General features: G+C 36.5%; 1 protein-coding gene across 1 annotated transcript in view; it reads left to right on the top strand.

The window, feature by feature from the left end:
• LOC109920941 (forkhead box protein K1) overlaps window positions 1-11,554 on the top strand; it is a 37,039-nt gene extending 25,485 nt beyond the window's left edge. Inside the window, exon 7 of the mRNA XM_048609741.1 lies at window positions 33-11,554. Within this exon, the coding sequence (XP_048465698.1) occupies window positions 33-244 (212 nt within the window). The 3' untranslated portion in view covers window positions 245-11,554. The remainder of the gene's footprint in view (window positions 1-32) is intronic.
• Window positions 11,555-21,447: the final 9,893 nt, after the last annotated feature.

Consider the following 21,447-nt stretch of genomic DNA (forward strand, 5'->3'; position numbering starts at 1 on the left):
TTATTTAATTTTAGTTTTCTTCACCTCCTCAGCTATAACTAATCCACTACAGATCCTGGCTGCGCAGGCTACATCTTCCTCCCCTGTAGTTATGAGCAAGCACCTTGTCACAGAACCACAACATCCAGCTGTGTCCCTAGGTGAGCCTGAGGCCAAACGGCCCAAGATGGAGGAGTCAACTGGATCAGGCTCGGGTCTTGCCGTGATCACATCAACTCCACAAATGCAGGGTGCCAGTGAATAAGGAAAACCGGAATCGAGGAAACCAATTACAGTGGTGAAGATATACTCAAGTATGTTCCACAGAAAAAAAAAAACAGAATTCCAAGGTGCCAAACTGATTGGAGAAAGGAAATGAAAAAAAGCAAGCCTACCTTGAACTGAAGCGCTCGTTTTTAATGAGGAAACGAGACCAGCTGATTGTAGGATTAAGGATGGCTGAGGTGGAGAATGCAGCCATCTGCATAATTCAGGCTTTGGTCTTTTATAAGCCTTAATTTAAAAAATGTTATAAAGGATTGGTGGGAGGGAAGCAGATGAAATGACTTGAGTTCCTCTTGACACAATGGGGTCTTGCCAAGACCCCAATCTTGGTGATGTGGCGATAGTACTCAGTAAATGTGCTAACTTATGTTCTTAATTACTACAAACCATATCGGTACTGCTGACTTGCCAATTCTTGTGCACGTAGCCTTTTCAGGAGAACAGAGAATTTACTAGTTTTGATGTCTAACAATATTGCCCAGATTACATTGGAGACATTTCATTTCATCGCCCAGTATCACAAAATTAAGCCAATTTTCTCTTTGTATATTGCACTTCGCTAAACTGCACCCCCACAATGTGGCTCATTTGGGGAAAACCACGAGGGACTCATTATAACCAGATAAGTTGTTTGGGTGAGAATATGGAAATATGGTAGCTCCTAAATGAATGAAATTTATTTTTAAAATGGAATTAATTAAAGCAAGACAGGACAGTTTATTAATACTGTTAAAGTCAGCCTCTTTTGGAGGGGGTGGGGGGAAAGGAGGAAGAGAATAAATGATGCCTGTGCCTTGTGCTTAATGTCAATACCTGAGATATAACCAGATTGGCTCCTGTGCTAAAATTAGTTTTCTTAACAGTGCCTGCTTGACCAAACTTTAAAAATATTGCCTCACTGAGTTACCTCATCCAACTTGACAGTGGTGTTTTAAGTTTTTGTTTTCAAACTGTGCAGTCATGAGGTAACGATAGTTTACCCCCAGTTGACTAGCTGAGAAATATTTTAACAGTCGATGTGACATAGTGGAGCTTTGAGCATTTCTGTAACTTGAATCGTTGAGAACAGGCCTTTCTTTAACATGAATGCTTCAATGGATAAAACAAAGAGCATTTCATGTGCTGACTATGGCAAAATATCAAAGAGTAATTTTTTTTTAAAAATGCACTTGCAAATTGTACAAATACAGCTACACTACTTTTGTCATTGAATTCATTCAGAATTTCAATCTGCAATCAGATCTGATCATGCGTACATAATCCACATATTTTAATGGAATTGGACTTCCATTTTAGAAATGAGAGTTACATGTTCCTATTCTGAACCAATGTTTATGTATGCAAGTAGCTTAAGAAATTGGTACAACAAATTGTGATCAACTGGGTCTGATTCACTGTGCTCTGTTTTGTTTTTGACATGCTAGGGAGACAGCAGTAATATTGTGCAGCATTTTAAGAACCATTAACTGAATTCTGTAATTCTCACAAGCTCATTTATTAGCTTATGTTTGCAGATTTTGTATTCCACTAACTTTTTGTGTTTATACTTGCTTCTCAAAGTTACATTTCAGCAAAAAACATTTCCTTTAAATCTCCTTTATACAAATGTAATTGTATCACAGCCAATATAGGTTTGATCTATTTTGTGGTTCGTTCCTGACACAGTTCAGTTCGTGTTGGTATCGGTAATGTTGGCTGGAAAAGTATACCGATCATGAAAAAGGAATGTCGGAGAGCTCCATTAAGACTGGCTCAAGACTGTTCTATTAGTAAATTTTCTGGCAAACTGGAGTTGTATTGAGAGTAGTAATGAATTGCTCTCTACGAGACTATGCACCTCCCTGATACTGCAGATGTTAAAATATGAAGCTCTGTTGTGTGGAAGTTGAGTTTCTAAAGATTAGTCATTGTAGCAAGTCCTTTGTTAATTTTGGGATAACATGCAGTTTCCATCTGCACTGTTGACAAAGGAAATGTAAACATATTAACAAAGTATAACTAGTGAACCAGTAAACTAAAATGATAGCCTGAATTGGATGTGATGCTTGTATAACTACAATGTTTTAAAACAGTAGTGTTGGCTGGGTCAGTTTTCAGAAAAATGATGATCAAGGCGGTTCAGATGTGGAGGTGCGCTTGTTTCACAAAGCTTTTTGATAGATGCAGTGGAAACCTGTTAAATGTGTCTCTGTACAGAATAATATGAAATTTCAGAAATACATCTTCTAAAATTGTGAGCCACATTAAAATGTTATATTTATTTATGCATTGTTTTAACAGCTTTCCACTGTAAATAACTAATAATTTTTTTAATATCAATGAGACTTCTGCAAGAATTTCTCTTCTTTAATCTAAATATCATAGATCCTGAAGAATGGCAACAGTCAGGAATGGGAAAAGAGTATTGAAGCTCATTCTTTATAACCTAGATTCTCTCATCATAGCATCCAGTTGCATTTTGAGCAACCTCAATGCCTTTATTACTTTGTCTGACAGATTATTTCAAGCATTTATTATAAAAGTTTTTATCCCTGGTATTTGCTTTAAATGTATTTACTAGTAATATTTGTCTCTTTTGACCTTCGTTTTGGATAACTTAAAATTTCAGAGCAGTAAACTGAAAGTATTTGATTTGGTGAGGATGGGGAGTTAGTGGTCAATATTCAGTGAGGTTTCATTATATTTAAACTCCCTCAAAGTGAGATTTGAAATGCAAAAGCAATTAGGGTAATGGGTTAATTAGGTTCTTCTACTTTTTTTAAAAAAGGTATAATGTAAAATCATAGCACCGGAGAATAAATTTTAAACATTGTAAAACAATTATTGTTATTGACTAGTTACTCAAAGAAATATGCATATCGTTTAGATTATAAACTACAAATTACTTTGGTGGGGGGGAGCGTGGAGAGAGAAACGGTGCTGCATACTTAAACTGGGACAGATAAGAAGTAATTGTGAGGGGTCCCCACTTCCCCACCCCAAGTCTTCATTTCTTGCTTATTCACCAGAGCGTCTGACAGATCTACACTTGAAGGCCATCAAAAAAAAACTCTGAACTTAATATTGATGGTCCTTGTACCTTCCTCCTTGTCATTCAGCATTGCATACACCATGCACTGTATTCCAATTGATGACAAAATTGCATGCAATTCAATTGGAATTTTTCATGCTTGAAATTAAATTTGCTACTGCTGTGAAAATATATAGATAGAAGGCGAATTGCAGCTCGATTTTGAACAATGCAAGTCTGATGTAAGTCTGTCAACGCAACTTGTCTGATGAGGGCAATGATAATCTAGTCTGACATGAAATAGATTTGTTTTCTTCTGACAATGCAGTACATTCACAATGTACACAAAGCCACATTTCTCCATTATGAAATGAAATCAGTTTCAAATGTTTAAATTTGTAATAATCAGCAATTTATAAGCTGTAGTGCATCCAATCCCTGTTGTTAGCAATACTTTCCAACTCTGACTGTATTGCTGTCTAACATTTTTGAGCACATCCATCCCACATCTTGTAAAGAAATTTCTGAAAGGCATGTTTTTATTACCTGAATAGAATGTGCTGCAGGTGCAAATACACAGCACATTTTATATATTTATTAATTGTCAACCAACAAAGTATAATTCACACAGTGCAAAATATTTGCAATGTCTGTTTCCAATCAGTCTAGCCTTTAATACCCAAAAATAAGCATGTGAAGGTGATGCACTATTATTTGAAGATTTTTAACAATGTCATTATAGAGCTTACTCCAAAATCCATTTATAATACAGATCCTAGCATCTCCAAACATGGGTTTAGGAAAAGAAAACGGTTTCAAAAACTCTAATTTAAAAAAAATTGTATTCTTATGTATAATTCGGATTTAAAAGTATAAATCCAGTATTAGAACTTCTTTGCATTGAGGGTTATCTTGAATGGAGTGGAATAATTTGGAAACACCACATGGGGCTAGATTTTTATTGATCTGTAAGCAGCTGCACAAGTTTAATTTTACATGTGGGATGAAGCCTGATTCCATTTTCTTAAAAATGTAGTATGAGAGATATTGGTCTAATGTAGTGTCTGTCTCATTAAGGCCAATATTGTACTAAAGATAAATATGATTTATTTTTTAGTATTAGCTAATCTTTTGGATCAGTCTGGGCATAAGTTAATATCTTCATGGGTCCGTCAGTTCTCTTTTCTATCAAAACCTTTAGATAAGTCAGTTATATTTATCAGTGACTCTTAAATTCAAATTCCAACTCATTATTTTTGTTAACTGGGAAATTTGATTTATGACTAGGAGACAGGATGCTGGAAACCAGAGTCTGTAAGTGTGGAGCTGGACAAACACAGCAGGTCAGACAGCACTAGAGGAGCAGGAAAGTCAACGTTTCAGGGCAAAACGTTGACTTTCCTGTTTCTCTGATGCTGTTTGACCTGCTGTGTTAGTCCAGCTCCATGTTTATTGAATTTGATTTAAGCATCTTTTGTGTAATTTTTTTTGTTTAATATGACATTTCCTAACTGAAATTTGAAAGATTTGGGCTGAGATTCTGTTCTAACAGAGTGCTCCATATCTGCCGGGTTCTGGCCATAGGACAGTAGGCAAAGCCCCCACCAGCCCTTTATTAGTCAACTGACTATTGTTTGTTTCTGTTTCTTAGTTATCTTCCAGAACTCAACATGTGGCAGGTGGAAGGAAATCTGATCTCACCAAATTACTGCTAACAAATTGTGAAGGTGGGAATTGAGGCCTCATCCACCAAAAGATGACCCAGATTGTGGGGAATGTAGTGTTTTTTTTTCTCCCACAATATGTTGCAAGCTATGCAGTTTATTCTTCTTTACTTTTACTCCATGCCATCTTCGTCCCACCATATTGCCAATAAACAAATCCGTCAGCTAGTATTTCTGGTAACTTTGGTCGGGTTAGAGTAATATTATATACACAGGAGCAGAGATTGTGAGCAAACACGTTACCTCATTTCTGCTACCAGTGGCCGTTGTATAATTCCATAAAAATAGAACTGAAATCTATTTATCTCCATTTGATTTCATTTTAAAATCCAGCTCAAGCTCTTAGACTTTTCAGCATTGAGAAATTTTCCCAAATATTGTTCAATTGAATTAAGTATCTTCCACTCATAGAATCCCTAAGTGCATAAAGAGGCCAATTGGCCCATCAAGTCTGGACCAAGCACCCCACCCAGATAGCCCCTACCCTATCCCCATAATTACCACGGCTAATCCACCTAACCTGCACATCTTTGGACTGTGGGTGGAAACCAGAGCACCCAGAGGAAAGCCATGCATACACAGGGATATCATGCAAACTCACATAGAAAATTGCCAAAGGCTGGAATTGAACCTTGGTCCCTCTTGCTGTGAGAGAGCAGTGCTAACCACTAATGCCATCCAAGTACGAAACTGACAATTTGACTTTTGACGGAAATTATCTTGCAGTAGTAAATTCCACATTCCAGAAGGTTTTGAATGTGTATTAGAGACATTACAAATGCAACCTTTTCTTAAAATTTTAAAACCATTCACTTTTACAACCAAACATGTAGCTCTTGTTGTATTAGCATTGTGGTTAAATAATTTCAGTAAGGATAAGAATTTAATGTAGATAATATTGAAAAATAACAGTTTAGAACCATGCAAATTAATTTTGTCCTGTGTCAAAATGGTTTAAAAAAAGTCTGCTGTTTGTTGGTAGTCTTCTGCACTTTTTGTGTTGATCATTGCAAGTGCATTCTCAATACTGCACTTCCAGGTGTTAGTATGCCTTTTCTTCAGTTTATAACATGACCGAGTAGATAAGTGAAAGGAAGCTAATTTGCAAACAAGTACTTTCACTAGGCTGTGATACTTTGTATTTCGTAGCTTCGTGCTTTGCTAGCCATGTATTGCCAGCAGTCTCTGTTAGTAGAAGGAATAGTGCTGCTACTTTTGTGGTGGACAATTATAACACCATGACACAGATTATCTCAGGTATATCTCATGTATAGTGAGGAAAACAAAATGGAGCAATGAGCTTGAGCATAAATTATCCAAATCTGCCTTTTTATTTTAAAGTGTTGAACTTCTTAAATTAATGGCAACAAACTAGATGCTGCTATGAGAAAGTTATAATGTGGACTATCTGCAAACTTCTGTAAAAGGGCAGAGAGGCACAGCTGCATTCTTCTTATCTGGTCATCTAGGTAGACTTAACCAGCAGAAATAGATCAGTAGTTAACAGCACATTTCAGAAATTGGAAATAAGGAAATGATGGGACAATGTTTGATCCAATTGTTTTGCATGTTACAATTAGTTAGCTTTGGATTTTGTAGAAAAATAATTCAGAAAAAAACAGCAACTTCTGGAATGACAACATAACTTCATTAGTTTCTGAAAATAAACACATTATTTTTTTGTAATGCAGGCTGCTCAAGTTTGATAAATTTAATTCTCCATTCTAAGAAAACGCTGATCACCCGAATAAATTAGCTTAGTAGCAGGGTATATGTTAGAATGAATGTGTAAGTTAAAATGTTCTTATTTTGAATGTAACTGTTGGATAGGAGACTTGGTATAAATCTAACTAAGGATAATGTCTAGTTGAGCAGTGCAGTGACCATTTTATCTATTTAGAAAACCATATAAATACTACAATTGGCAAATTAATTCTGTCAGGTTTTTCCTCAGTGAAGACTACACTGCCTCACCCTGTGTTATTCAATTCATTATAAATGTGTGACAGTTTAAGGAGAAATAAAATCAGACTCTTATGTTTTTCTACGTTTGCAGTTTTATTTTTAAACCAATACATTGTTTTTAAAGTTTAGTAGGAACTCATTAAAATTAAAGTTGCAATTTTAAAACAATGTAACTTTTTTGATGCATATTGTTTAATTGTACAGATTTTTAGGGAAGTTAGTGCCTAATTATAGCACAGGAGTTGTTATCTTTTAAAATGCTAGTTAGTATAGAGATTGCTATCCAAAGGGGTCCAGAAGCAACCTCCACCAAACTGTTCAAAATTACTTGCTGGCCACAAAAACTATTTTGTGGCTTCTTAACTGTAGGTTTTATAATATGCCAAATTATATAATCTGCTTTGCTCACTGTGTGGGACCCCATTGAGCATGTAATATCTCATAATATGTGAAATTATAGATAAACCTTTCTTCAAATAATCTTTTTCATTGTATTTTTCTAACAAAAGCACAATGTTTGAATTTCAGTTTTGAAAGAAAACAAAATGTAATAGTAAATAAATAATTTCATGATTTCTTTGTTTAGTTTATTCATGGGTGTGTAAAATGGACAAGTGTCAGATTTGTTTCCAAGTTTTGACTTCAGCAGTGACTTACACCTCCAACGTTAACAGCTGTTTAATGCATCTTAGAGAAAGGTGATGCCTTTCTAGTGAGGCTGCAACCTGTGGCTTTCATGTGGCACTAAGAGAATGGAATAATTCTGATTGTTCCAAACATTTCTGCAATATCCCCTTTTACATTTAACCTCAGTTTGAAAAAGGCAGAGTAGAAAGCACACAGGAAAATAGCCTCCAATCTTGTGATTTCTCCCTATTCTGTTGTATTAACTGCTGCTTTTTTATATATATTTCCAATTAGCTGCTTAGATTTAAGTGCAAACCAAAGTTATTGCAGACAATGTAGAAAAGGTGTGAGATCTTTATTGGTCTCTGGGGGAAGAGAATGTGGTTTCAGCTCTGCAGGCTGTGGTTACAACTTCACCTACATTTGAATCTGAAAATTGTCTGACTGAGGGACCGATAGCATGCTTGGTTCCCACATGTAATGATTGGATGCTGATTTAGGTTTTCAGTTTAAAATGTGAAGCCACCTTTTCTGTATGGTGATGGAACACAACCTTTTATATTTGTTCTTGTCTTCAAACAAGTTTCTACTTTATTTACAACTTCAGGTGAAGTTTTGCACATCAATAGATTTTATTTTGCTAGCTGCTCCATTGGTGGATTCTTCAAGCTGTCACATAACAATGTTGTGAAACTAGGTCGATGAGGCCTCCTTACCTTTTATGTGCTAATGTAGAGGAATGTGATCAAGGAGGTGGATTTCTTCCATGCACTAAGTGGGGGTTAAAAAGAAGTTTACAATTTTCTTTGGCATAGGATAGGACATTCAACCCCCCTGCTCCCCGTAATGAATTTTATTAAGGTTAAAATTTTATGAGCAAGTCATGTTCCTCTAATCCGATCTGTCCACTTTAAAATTAGCAATTTTAGTTTGCTGTTTTATGTTAGATTTGGAGCTCTTTTCCAAAATGTTTGAAAAACTGTTCAGATCAAAGAGCTGATGGTTTTACATACACTTACTACATTTCTCATTTGATGCTAATTGTAGCGTGTAGAGTTTCTTGCGTAGATACTTTACATATTCACTTGCACTCACTCTTCAAAATGTAGGATTTAGCTGTATGGAGCTATTTTTTTAAAAATGGCTTTGAATAGCATTTTCCCCCCCATGCCACCTCTTTTCAGGCTGCTAGTCTTGTAAATTCCTTTTATAACAAATATCCACCTGCGTCTACCACTCAACTTGCAATTCTTTCCACACCAGCCATTGCTATCTGTTGAGAAGTTAGCTTGATGACCTATTCCCAATTTTCTGTATTTTTACACAGTGATCAACTGCCACTGTCTGTTGAAGCATATCTTGAGTGTGCAGGTGTTTTCAGTATTACGATCAGATCATTGGGCACATTCAGGCAATGAACTGGCCTGGGTCTCTTGTGGTGGTTGGGATGTGGGTGGGGAGTGGTATGGATTGGAAAATTGGGGCTGAATGATAGGACCCTTTCTCCAACTCTTATCTGGGAAAACAGCATCCTGAATTTGACTGGTCTTGCTGGGTGATCTTTGTCATGAAATTAATTTCAAAAAGTATTTACTCTTTCCCTTTCACATTTCCTCATATTTTAAGAACATAAGCAACAGATGTTACCTTCCTGTTCCCTGAAGAGACAGTTGAATTATCTTGTCTCAGTTAATTTAGAAATCTAAACTAAATGAAAGTATGTTGTCAAGCTTAATTATAGTGAAATAAACAAAAATGGAATGAAACCTGGAAATATGTAGTAAACCAGTGAAGATCTAAAAAGAGGAAAGAGAAATTAATGTTTTGCTGCAAGTTACTGTACATAGTGTATGAAAAAATGGAAAGTAGGTTCCAACAAGCAACTGCAAAATGACTTTTTAGCATAGTATGTGATGATGTCTTAAGTTCATGGTCAGATTGCATTTGACTATTACTCTAACACACATTTTGCCAGCCAGTTAACGTTAGCTATCTCTGCCTATCTTTAGCTCAGTGACTCCCCCAAAAACATGTTTTTGGTAGTTCATATAAAATTAGTGATACTTTATAGAATTTTTTTTTTCCTCTCATTGTTAAGTCAGAATGAGGGAATAGAGCACAGTTTATCATCTTCCCTTTTTCGCCAACCTCTCAAAGAATGGTAACTGATCAGTTAAGACTGTTTTTCAATCTTGCTGCTACAAGTCATTGATTAAGAAGAAGCACTTCTACGTATGGTGTCCTTTTAACAAAAGAATGGGGACAGGTTTACAGAGCATTCAGAATGCTTTTGCTTTCATATCCAACATTATACTAATAATCGGAAACATAATGTATGTCAATATGAATACATTGCACAATTATAAAAGCACAGACATGTTGCAGGTACAGCAGGTCCATCAGTATCAGATGTCTCATCCCCAAAAATGGGATGCCCAGCTCTCCCACAAAACATAAGTCATTGAATGAACATTTCATTGTGAATTATTCTCCAGGTCTCCTGATCATGTTTAAGTGATTTGGATTGAAATGTGTGTTTTTGAATGTATGATATGTTGGGTGCAGCTGGACAGAGTTCCCCTTTGTTTGCCACACCTTAAATTAACCCATCACTGCCATCTTAGTTCGTGTATGAAGCACTGAACAGCAGCTAAGACTTGTGGAATCACATGACAGTACGTTACTGTCTTCAGGACAAGGGCAGAGTAATTGACGAAACAGCTTATATGGGAGGGCAGAAATAGTCTGATTGCAATGTGTACTCCCTTATGAAAGCATTTATGATGTTGTTCATAGCAAGTAGGTCAATACCTGCACATGATCCAAAACATTGAAGCTGAATGTAGTGGATAATTGTTTAAATTACTTCAGTGTCTCAAAATTCATCAATTTTGTACAATAATGAAGTGAAATATGTGAACTGTTTTTCCACCATTGGATCATATGGTAGTATTTCTTTCCCAGAATGTATTTTTCTTTGTCATATCTTTGAATTTGAATGATGGCAGAGCACGTTAAATGTTAGTTTTGTTTGCATAATGGGAAACACCCAAGCAGTCTTAGAGTCAACGGGTCATTGGGTTGATGGTACCAGAATCGTACCTGGGTCCAATTTGGTCATGAGGGATTCGTCGCTGGAACTTTAAAGTATTGGGATGTAGACATTTCTCATTTCTTCTGGACATGTCCATAGGACTCTGTGTAATGACACTCTGCTTCTCTTTCCCATTAAGTTACTGAGGAAGCACATTCCCAAATATGGTTTGTATGTAAAGGGCTTGTGCAAATAATTCATGAAATGTTATGTTAACTTCTATGGACTGAATATTTCAAATTGTCAGATTTTACTCCCTTCTCTGCAATCTTTTTTAAAAATGAGGAACCTTGGTAGCCTTCAGCACTGATGGTTTTTGCTTCCATGGCACCTCAAGGTGTGGGACTGTGACATTGTATGAAACGAAGCAGCATTAAAAATGGATAGCAAACACCTGCATGTGGATGGTTAGTGCAGGGTAGACACTACTGGCTGGTCACAGGATCCCACAGAACCCATTCGGCACTTATTCATCATGGAATTGTGTTTAAATTCAGTATGCGAAGGATTTAGGAATATGTCAAGTAAAACTTATTAAACTGTTTCCATTGATGTGTTTGTATTTTATTCTGGATGTTTGTTTAATCAGGCTAAAGAAAGTGAAGTCATACCGCTTTTTGTTATTAACAGCGATCTGATTGTGATTTTAATGTAATGAGGGATGTTGATGATGGGCTAAGTTTGAAAGTTTCTTTTTATTTTTAAACAAAACAGTCTCTTTTTGTGTTTCTTTGATTTTTTTTTATTCCCTGTTTCTGTTCATGGTTATCTATATTATGAAAAATGGCTGCCAGTGCTGCAGGGAAGGTACCCTGTGGTTCCCTTCAGCATCAGGTTTTAATGACAATTAAAAATATGCATTAAAGAGTACTTCTCCAAGCTTGTCGTTTTCTTTTCCTTGTTACGGCATCCCGGCATTTTGAAGCCCAAGATTAGACATGGCTGCTTCAGAATTAATGGATGAGCTAGTTGCAATCAGGAATGTTAAGTATTTATGTAACAGTGCTTCCCACTGTGACCCTGTTTTGAGGCTGGAAAATTGTCATAACCCCTCATTGAGAAATTAGAGAGCAGGTGTACTCTGTTATAGCTCAGAGTTCTACAGCAGCCATTACTGCCTCAGAGCTTACATCCTGGTCTCCACTCTGTAAAACTTTGCTGTATAAACTCGAATAGAACGCTGTTTTTCTTTAAAAGTACAGTTTAAGAAGAAAGTGTAGATTAGTAAAGGGAAATGCTGGATTCATGATAAATTCTAATGTGGAATTGATCAACGATGACTATGTGCATGAGTCTAATCAGCAATTATATATAATCTCAGCTTCATAAAAGTATGAGGAACTGACCACAACAGGAGTAACTTTTGGTAAGTGCTCCTGACCAGAAAGATGTAGATTTAAAAATATAAGTAAAATAACATATTTGGAATTGTAATATTCCCAGTGGCCAGACAGTTGAGAACTAGGGGTGACAGCCTAAGGATATAGGCTAGGACAGAAATGAGACATTTCTTCACTCGGGGAGGGTGAGCCTGTGGAATTCTGTGCCAAAAAAGCAGCTGAAGACAAAACATTGAATGTTTTCACGAACATGTTAAATATAGTTCTTAGGACTAAAAGGTATGTGGAGAAAGTGAAAATAGGATATTGAGTTGGATGATCAGCCATGATCATAATGAACAGCTCAGCAGGCTGAAAGAGCCAATGATTCTATACACAATTTAGGTGTTCAAGTTAGAGAGCATGTTGTGGGAATTCTCATCAGTATGAGATGACCATTAAACTCAGACCCAGGTACACTTGATAGTCATCTGACTCATACAAAGCTGTTTCATGTTATGATAAAGGTGCCATTATCACTGCATCAAAGCAATGTCATTGCAGTCTGTTATGCTGCTGCATTTAGTAGCGTTGCAAACAGGTTTTCTTGTTTGTTTAAAATTGCGGTGACATCTACAATCTCAAAAAAAGCAATTTCTATTCCATCTCTTTTTGAATTAACATGTAGGAAATTTTTATTTTAAGAAAAGCTGGAAACAAGTTAGTGGACATAATATTTCCTTGCTAATTTGTAGAAAATTGGTTCAGTTTTCTGTCTGCATTGCTACTCTTATGTTTTCTTCTGTCCCTCCCACCCAAATATTTGTGTTTGTTTACATTTTTAAACTTCAAAAGGTATATCCAGTAAAATTCAATTTTAATTATAATACATTTTATTAATTTAGCTCAGTCTTTTTTTAAAAATTTAGTAAGATGCAAACAACAATCGTCCTCTCTGGCCTAAGGTGCCATGTGTAGAATTTTTCCAAACTCCTCCTCTTTGTGTCCTGCTTGCTTTGAATTTACTCATTAACCAAACATCTGCTAAAATTAAATTTAGCCCATGTCTAAATGTAAACTTGAACTATAGAGCTGGATGTTACATTTTATCATCCCTCTCCATTTGTGGTTTGAGCAGAAGATGTGTGGCAATTCAAATATTCAACAATTGCGTTTGAATCATATTCTGCATTTTACAAGACACCATTGAGTATAATTTAAGGTTTTATTTATTTGAGTTGAGGAAAGGAATAAAACTGTTTGTAATGTATAAAAAAAATTGAGCATAGTTTCTTAATCTCCAAGTACATTTGCCATTGTTTTCAGCTAACATAAAAACTGGATTCTTTTTATTGTTCAAAATAACATCTCCCAATAAGCTTTCAGAGTTTATATGGTATCACATGGTGAATAAAAGAATCATTTCTTGGAACAGAAGATAAATGAAGTGGTTTGTTCTACATGGTGTCCTAAGCTAATGGTGAGGATGGAATGTATGTTTAAATAACCATCTAATATGACCGCACCGTAGGTTGAACATCTTGGATCCGCTTATAACAAGTTGTTGTAGCTGATTCGTAGCTACTAGTTTGCAGGGGAGATCTACCAAAAGAGATAGGAGATTATTATTATTATTAGTTTTCTCTCACTTGTTTCCTGGAAAATGCATTTTAAGAATGTTTGTTCACAAAATAATCTTCACATTGTGAACTAAAACTATTTAAAGTGTTTCTCTTTTAGTTCCTATGGCTTACCTGCAGCGAATGGAGTAAAAATCTTAGTTTAGAATGTTTACAATACTTGCCTTTCAAAAAATAGTCATATGAATAGCAACAGAAAAGTTTCTTAAAATTAGCATGAGCCCTATCGATTATTCCTTTCGATTTAAATATCATACTCCTTTCCTCGTGTACGCACAATACAAAACATAGAGAAACAGCAAGGAATATTAGTACATTTTTGTGGATAAATATACTAGATATCTAATTTTAAAACTACTGTTCATTGCAGCATAATTTAAATAATATTGAGGATGGGGAGTGGCAATGTCAGTATATCAACGTTGATTTGATTGAATTTGGCCATTGAGGCCTTATTGCTTTCAGGCCCTTCAGAGCCACCAGCAATCTTCAGTTGCTTGGTTCAACAGGGATTCCAAAATATATGCAGTTATTAAATTTGCCTATTCAGGAGTAATGTTACTGAGTGCTCAAGCTTGCAGTAAGTACAAATATTTTGTGACCAGAGATAGAATTATATTGAGTATCTAATAGACTGCGATTGAGGGCATGTCTTTGCTATTTATTACTGTCCTTTTGTGGCTGAGGGAGAAAATATTGTCAACTTCAATCTGACAAAAGATTCCCATTCAACACTTCTCCCGGGTCATGTCTAGATTTATAAGAATAATTTTACAGGAGTTCAAACCTTGGAGGAGAAAACCTAAAATGTTGTGCTCTGAGCTGTTTTTAACAGAACTTTAAAGATAGCATATAGGCTTCAAGTTTGATTTTAATTAGCTGATCTCAGTCAACTTAGCGAAAGAGAAAAAGTGGGCTGGGTGAGATGTAACAGAGGATCCCTCTTAAGCCAGCAAATTGGGATCATGATCATGGGAAGAAATCTGTTAGAATGTGGCTCAGTTGTGATGAGAAATCAAACTTGTTTCAATAAAATTGTGTTGCAGCTTTGAAAGTAATTCAATTTTACTCACTATCCTGACTGCATTTTTCTAAATTTCCATCTTAGTTCTGTTCAAACATGGTCTCGTCGAAGCATTTATGTTTTATTTGAATATATTTACCTTTGCGAATGAATTATGGATAAACTATATTTCTTGGCGATGCTCTGATTTTAAAAATGTTGGTTTATGTTATCTTTGGTTTTTGCATTTGAATTTGTCCAGCAGCCTCTGAACACTTGAAGGAGGAAGAGAATCAAGAAAGTCAACACCACCTGCAGTGTTCCAAAAGAGAGACCCTTGTGGAACTCGGCCCAGGGTTAAGATATTAAACTTCAATGCAGATCAGGAATGTAAAGTGCAGCTTTAAATAAATTGTCAAGGAAGGATCCTACAGTGGCCCTTCACATTGGGAGTTGGGTGGACGAGAGGTGAGGTGACGGGAAAGACAATTCCATCTTTTCTCTTTTAGCATGAAATAGTGACCCAGCTACCTCATTGAGACTAGTTTACTTGCTCCATTTTCAAAGTTTGCTTTAAAGAAATACATTTGGGTTTGTCTTCTATTACCTCTTGTGACATTTTGCCCCCCTGCCCCCTGTTTTTCCCAGCTATCCTCATTAAAATGAGTGTGCAGTTGTGAGATGAAGCTTAATGTTTTGCTGTCTGCTTTGAATGTTGATAAACTACATTTCAACAATTGGTATCAGAAGCACAACATAGTCAACAATATCAGATTATCAAAGAAGAGCTGGTTGCATGTAGTAATGTGGCTTGTAGGATGTGCATAAAAATATTTCAGTTTTACTAATAAAACTGAAAGTGGATTTATCACAACAATAAGCAATGTCTACCCTAAGCAATCAGATTAACTTTGCCAAAAAGATTCATTTTTTAAAAAAACAAACCATTTACTACATTGTAGTTGCTGAGTGAATTAAATATTTTCCATTTGGAAACAGTTTTAAATCATTCCTTGTGTCCCTGTGCCTAAGCAACTGAACACAATTTGAAGAGCCTTTTTTCCAGTGTAATCAATGGAATCTTGCTGTGCTGACCTGGGGAAGTGGTCCATTGTGTTGATATTTGCTATGCCAGCATATTATTAGGCCAGAGTAAATGACATGAGAAAAGGCTCAAATCTTCTGATTTGGCTTGGAATCCCAGTTTCTGACCCAGATCTGACACAATGTTTCCCACTTAACCTTTGGAGCTATTGTCTAGCTGAAGCAATGCAGTCCACTCCAAGATCCATACAGGCAGCATTGTAGTGGATTGGCACAGAAATGGTGCTGTGCTTGCTGCAGTCAGTGTTGTATTCCTGAGGCTGAAGGACCTAAAGTCATGTCATGTTGACAGCACTGGGAGAAATTAACTCTACAAAATAAATGAAGGCCTTGGGGTGACAGATGATATGGGTAGCTGATGAGTGAGAGGTGGGGATTGTTGGGTTCAGGGATTGGGTCTGTCATCATTGATGGGCTTAGATCTGGTTGGGGAGGGCATCTGTAGACTGTTTTTTGGGGAATGTGGTTTATAGTTAGGATGTAGAGCAGGTTTTGATCCCCCTAGCTTATTCAGAATTAGGGATGTTTTTGGACGGCTCCACAGGGTTTTTAACTTGCTGAGCAATTCATGCAGTGTCAGCTAAGTTGTAAGAAGAGTGTTACTGGATTTGAAATGTTAACTCTGTTTTTCTCCCCACATTTGCTACCAGATGTGCTGAGTTTATCCAGCATTCTCTTTGTTTGAGTTGGAACTTCTGTATGGTGCCAATGTGCCAATCCAGTCTATGGTTCAGCATCCTCCCATCAAGATCTGAGCCCGTGTAATTGCTTTCAGGGTGAACTTTATCCCCTTTCTCTTCTAAGCCATCCCCATCACCACCACACATGTTGTATTCTCTATGTCTGAAAGTGTTATAAATCCAGTTTTAGGTGCTTCTCCCTTTATAACTCAAACAATTTGACTATTAATTCTTGATAAATCAATATGAGTTTTTGCTGGACCAGTATATTCTCTAAATTAGAATGTCCAAAATTGCACAGAACATTCCTAATGAGATTTGACCAGTACTCTGCTCATAAGAATAGCAATTTTATATTCTCTGTCTTTTATTAACCTTTTAGGTTGCATTTCAAACTTGTATTTCACCTATTGCTAAAATAGGATTACAGAACTTGAATATTAACTTTGAAAAATGTCTCTCTTCGCTAACATTAAAGTTCTGAACATGACTTGAAAGGTCCAGAAAGATCACGGCAATTTATACTACAGGAGGAGAAAAGAGTTGATTGGTTGGCAAGTGGACTCTCCTTTGTTTGAGTCATTGTGAAGGAGAAAATAACAGGGAACAGTTGGCTACCCATGCTGTGGATAATTTGAGAAAGGCTCCAGTGTTGGTCATGTTATTTCATTCTGAGAGCTGGTTACTACATATGAATGCATGTCAGTTTTAAAAAGCTACTATGAACCACTGAACTTAACTAATTTTCTTAAATGTTGTTAATTTAGCTGTTAGCAAACTTGATTGTTCAGCAAATGTTGCCAATTTTCAATCAAATGTAACGTGTTTTATTTTGTGTTTTGCAAGGATAGACTGTTTGAATACAAAGTGTACATTTGGCTATTACTATGCTTCTCTGACTGTTAAACTACAAATCACAGACCCTACTGTGTGAACAAAAAGAATATGATTTAAGCCTTGCACCTTTTTTGAATTACCTGGAAGCACGAGAATATGTCAGCCAATACGAGTGGACTTAGAACCAACCAACAACCTTTTATCCTGTGGTATAAATTGCAATCATTTGAAATTGGCATTTTCTGGCATTGTTTGTTTTGATAGGAGCATGATGAAAAGTTTTGGCACCATGTCCCTCTCTTCAGCAATATTCTTTATTAACCTACACCCATAAATTCACAGTGGAAAAGATTGAAACTAAATAGCTGAATAACCAAGAAGTAGCACTCAGTCCATATCAATAGCTAATAGCTTCTGTGCCGGTAGAGGTGAAAAAAATAAAGGTCACTGCTCCTGTTATATTTCTGAGCATCATTAGCGCACCTTGAAGCAAAATATTGACCTGGATTTTGCAGTCAACAAACTTTAAGAATTAACACTGGAAATTACTGTAATTAAACAGCCAAAACAACATTGCATCCTCTACAGAACATCTGGTACCTGTGAAAATATGGTAAGTGATGTATTTATCATTAAAAAATAAATTGGGGGAGAAAATGTCTTGAAGTATCCAGAGCCTGAACTATGGACTGTAAGTTCAAATAGTTAATGTCAAATCATAGAATCCCGACAGAGTGGAAACAGGCCAATCAGCCCATCGAGTCCACACCGACCCTCTGAAGAGCATCCCACCCAGATCCAGCTAACCCATCTACCGTACACATCCCTGGACATGATGGGCAATTTAACACTGCCAATCCACTTTACCTGCACATCTTTGGACTGCGGGAGAAAACCAGAGCACCCGGAGGAAACCCATGCAGGAATGGAGAGAATATGCAGATGTCCGAGAGCAGAATTGATTCCAAGAACCCGGCGCTGTGAGGCAGCAGTGCTCACCACTGATCCACTATCCTGCACCAGTCAGATAGAGAATTCAAAATAGTGGAAAGAAAGATGAGATTAGGGAAGAGATGAGACAAAATATTTAAAACTTATTTAAATGCTGCAAAATTACCAGTAATTAAACTCTGAAATGACACTTTTCAGGACTAGAAAGACTGCACAATTTATTGAGACAATTTCACTTAAAATTTATATGCGTCTGACCATATAAGGTAGGAGCAGGAGTAAGTCATTTGGCCCCTCTAGCCTGCTCTGTCATACTACAAGACCATGGCTAATCTGATTGTGATTTCAGCTCTACTTTCCTGTCCACTTCACTGTATCCTTTGACTCCTTTGTTAGTCAAGAATCTATTTCTGCCTTTAAAAGATTCAATGACCCTGTCTCCGTCCCCTCTCAGAAATAGAGTCTTTCAGACTCTCAACCCTCAGAGAGAAAACAAAATTCTCCTGTATGTCTTAAATGGAAGGCCTCTTATTTTTAAGCCATGTCCCAGTGGTTCTGGTCTCTCCCACACAAGACAACATCCTTTTAGCATCCATTCTGTCAAGTCTCCTCAGCGTTCTATATATTTGGATTATATCACCTCTCATTCCTTTAAATGGATAGATACAGACTCAAACTTTCCTCGCAGGATAACCCCCTTACCCCACGAATCAGTTGAGTGAACATTCTCTGCACTGTTTGTAGTACAATTATATCCTACGCAGATCAAAACCCTACACAGAACTCTGATATGGTCTCACTAAGGCCCTGTAGCAAAACACCTTTCATATTCCATTCCACTACCAATAAATTACATTACCTTCCTAATCACTTTCTGTACCTGTATACTAACATCTTGTGATTCATATACCAGCACAGCCAGATCCCTCTGTTCCTTCTGTAAACCCTCCCCATTTAAATAATATACTACTTTCCTATTCTACCTGCCAAAGTGGACAAGTTGAAACTTTTCCACATCGTCCATCTGTGACACCTTTGGTCACTCACTCAAGGAATTTGCAAAGGAATGTAGTTGGTTCTGTCCTGGCACAACTTGTTTTCCTACATATTGTGTCATCAGCAAAATTAGCAACCATACATTTGGCACCTTTGTTCAAATTATTGCTAAACATTGTAAATAGCACTGATCCCTGTGGTACCTGTCGTATCATCATGCCAGTATGAAAATAACCTATTTGTTTTCACTATCTATCTCCAAACTAATCAATCCGCTACCTTAGCTAGTATGTAACCCCCTTACACCTGAACTCTTTGATGCAGCAACTTGTCAAATGTCTTCTGGAAATGTAAGAACATCACAGGGTTCCCTTTTATCCGCAATGCTTATTATTCCTTGAAGAATTTTAATGAATTCATCAAAATGATTTGTCTTTCACAAAACCATGTTGATTGCCTGATCAAATAAAGATTTTTTAAAATTGGCTGCTATAGTCTCCTTAATAATGCATTCCAGCAATTTTGCCGATGACGAGATGTTAGGTTAACTGGCCTGTCATTTCCTGTTTTCTGTCTGCCTGTTCTTGAATGAAGGAGTTACACTTACTATTTTCCAGCCTGATGGGACCTTTACAGAACCTTGAGAATTTTGGAAGAATTAAAACCAATACATCTACCACTTCAGCAGTCGCTTCCTTTAAGACTTTAGAATGGATTCCACCAAGACTTGGGACTTGCCAGGTTGCAGTTATAATGATTTTCTCAGTATTCTCCCCCTGGCAATTTTAGAATTGTTTTAAATTCTACCATCCCTTTTACCTCTCAATTTACAATTATTTCTGGGAAGTTACTTGTATCATCAGTGATGGTAGATGCAAAATACCTGTTCATGTAATCAGCTGTATCCTTATTAATTCCCTAGAAACTCTAGAGAACCAATGCTAACTTTACTTTATTTTCAATTAATACTGTCTTTGACTGCTCAGTTAGCTACAGGTGGCACAAGTTTCCCCTAATGTCCTTCTTTCTCATTGGATTTTGTCTATTATAGAGTGTTTGTAAATATTTCCTTTAATGTCAGATGCTGCATCTCTATTGACCTAAACCTTGACCTAATTTCCAACTTCACTTTAGCCAGGCCTGCCTTCATGCCCACAAAATTGCCCCTATTTAAATTTCAGACCCAGTTTTTTTTCTTCCATCCTGAAACTGACTGCAAAATTTAATCATTCTATGACCACTGCTACCAAGGGGCATCTTTACTATGTAGTCATTGATTATTCCTGTCTCATTATGTATTACCAGATCTAGAATAGCCTACTCTGGTTGGCTCTAGAACATGCTGCCTTAAGAAACAGTCCTAAAAACTGTCCATGAACTCATCTTTCAGATTAATTTTGCCAATCTGATTCATCTGATCTCTATATAGATTGAAATGAACCATGAATTCACACAGGTCTCCAATATTTCTTCCTAGATGCCATGTCCTACACTTTGGTTTGATCTATAAACAACATACATAAGTGACTTCTTAACTTTGCAATTTTTTTATCTATCCAAACTGATTCTACATCTTAATCTTTACAGCTAAAATCATTTTTGTCTATTATACTGCACTGATGTCATCTTTAATTAACAGAACTACCAATCCATCTTTTCATTGCCTGTCCTTCCAAAATGTCATGTATCCTTGAATATTAGGGCCCCAGTCTTTGTCATCTTGCATCTATGTTCCTGTAATGACTACCAGATCATAAATATTTTGAACTGTTGATTAATCTGTTTTCATTGAATGCTATTCCCATTCAAGTTACAGAACCTTTACTACTTTTATTTCTCCATTTTTGCAGCCTCTAACCTTATCTGCCAGTGTACCCTTATGTTTGTATGTTCTGTGCCTTCCTATCACTTTCTGATTATCATTTCTCTTATTGTTACCTTGCTCATTTGCCCTAGCTTCTCCCTTTTAATTTATCATGTCTTTGCCCATTTGATCGCTTGTCCTTACTACTTAGTTTAAAGTCCTCTCTACCATCGTTGTTATAAGATTTTCCAGAATATAGATTCCAGCATGGTTCAGATGAAAACTGTCTGAGCTGCTGTTACTTTCCCCAAGTATTTGTACACCATGAACTATCTCTGAGCCATTTAATTCTGTAATCTTACTTGCCCCACCCTAATTCACTTATGGTTGAGGTAATAATTAAAAGATAATTAACTTTTGAGGCTGTGC

The sequence above is a fragment of the Rhincodon typus genome, chromosome 21 (assembly GCF_021869965.1).
Source record: "Rhincodon typus isolate 14 chromosome 21, sRhiTyp1.1, whole genome shotgun sequence".
NCBI lineage: Eukaryota > Metazoa > Chordata > Chondrichthyes > Orectolobiformes > Rhincodontidae > Rhincodon > Rhincodon typus.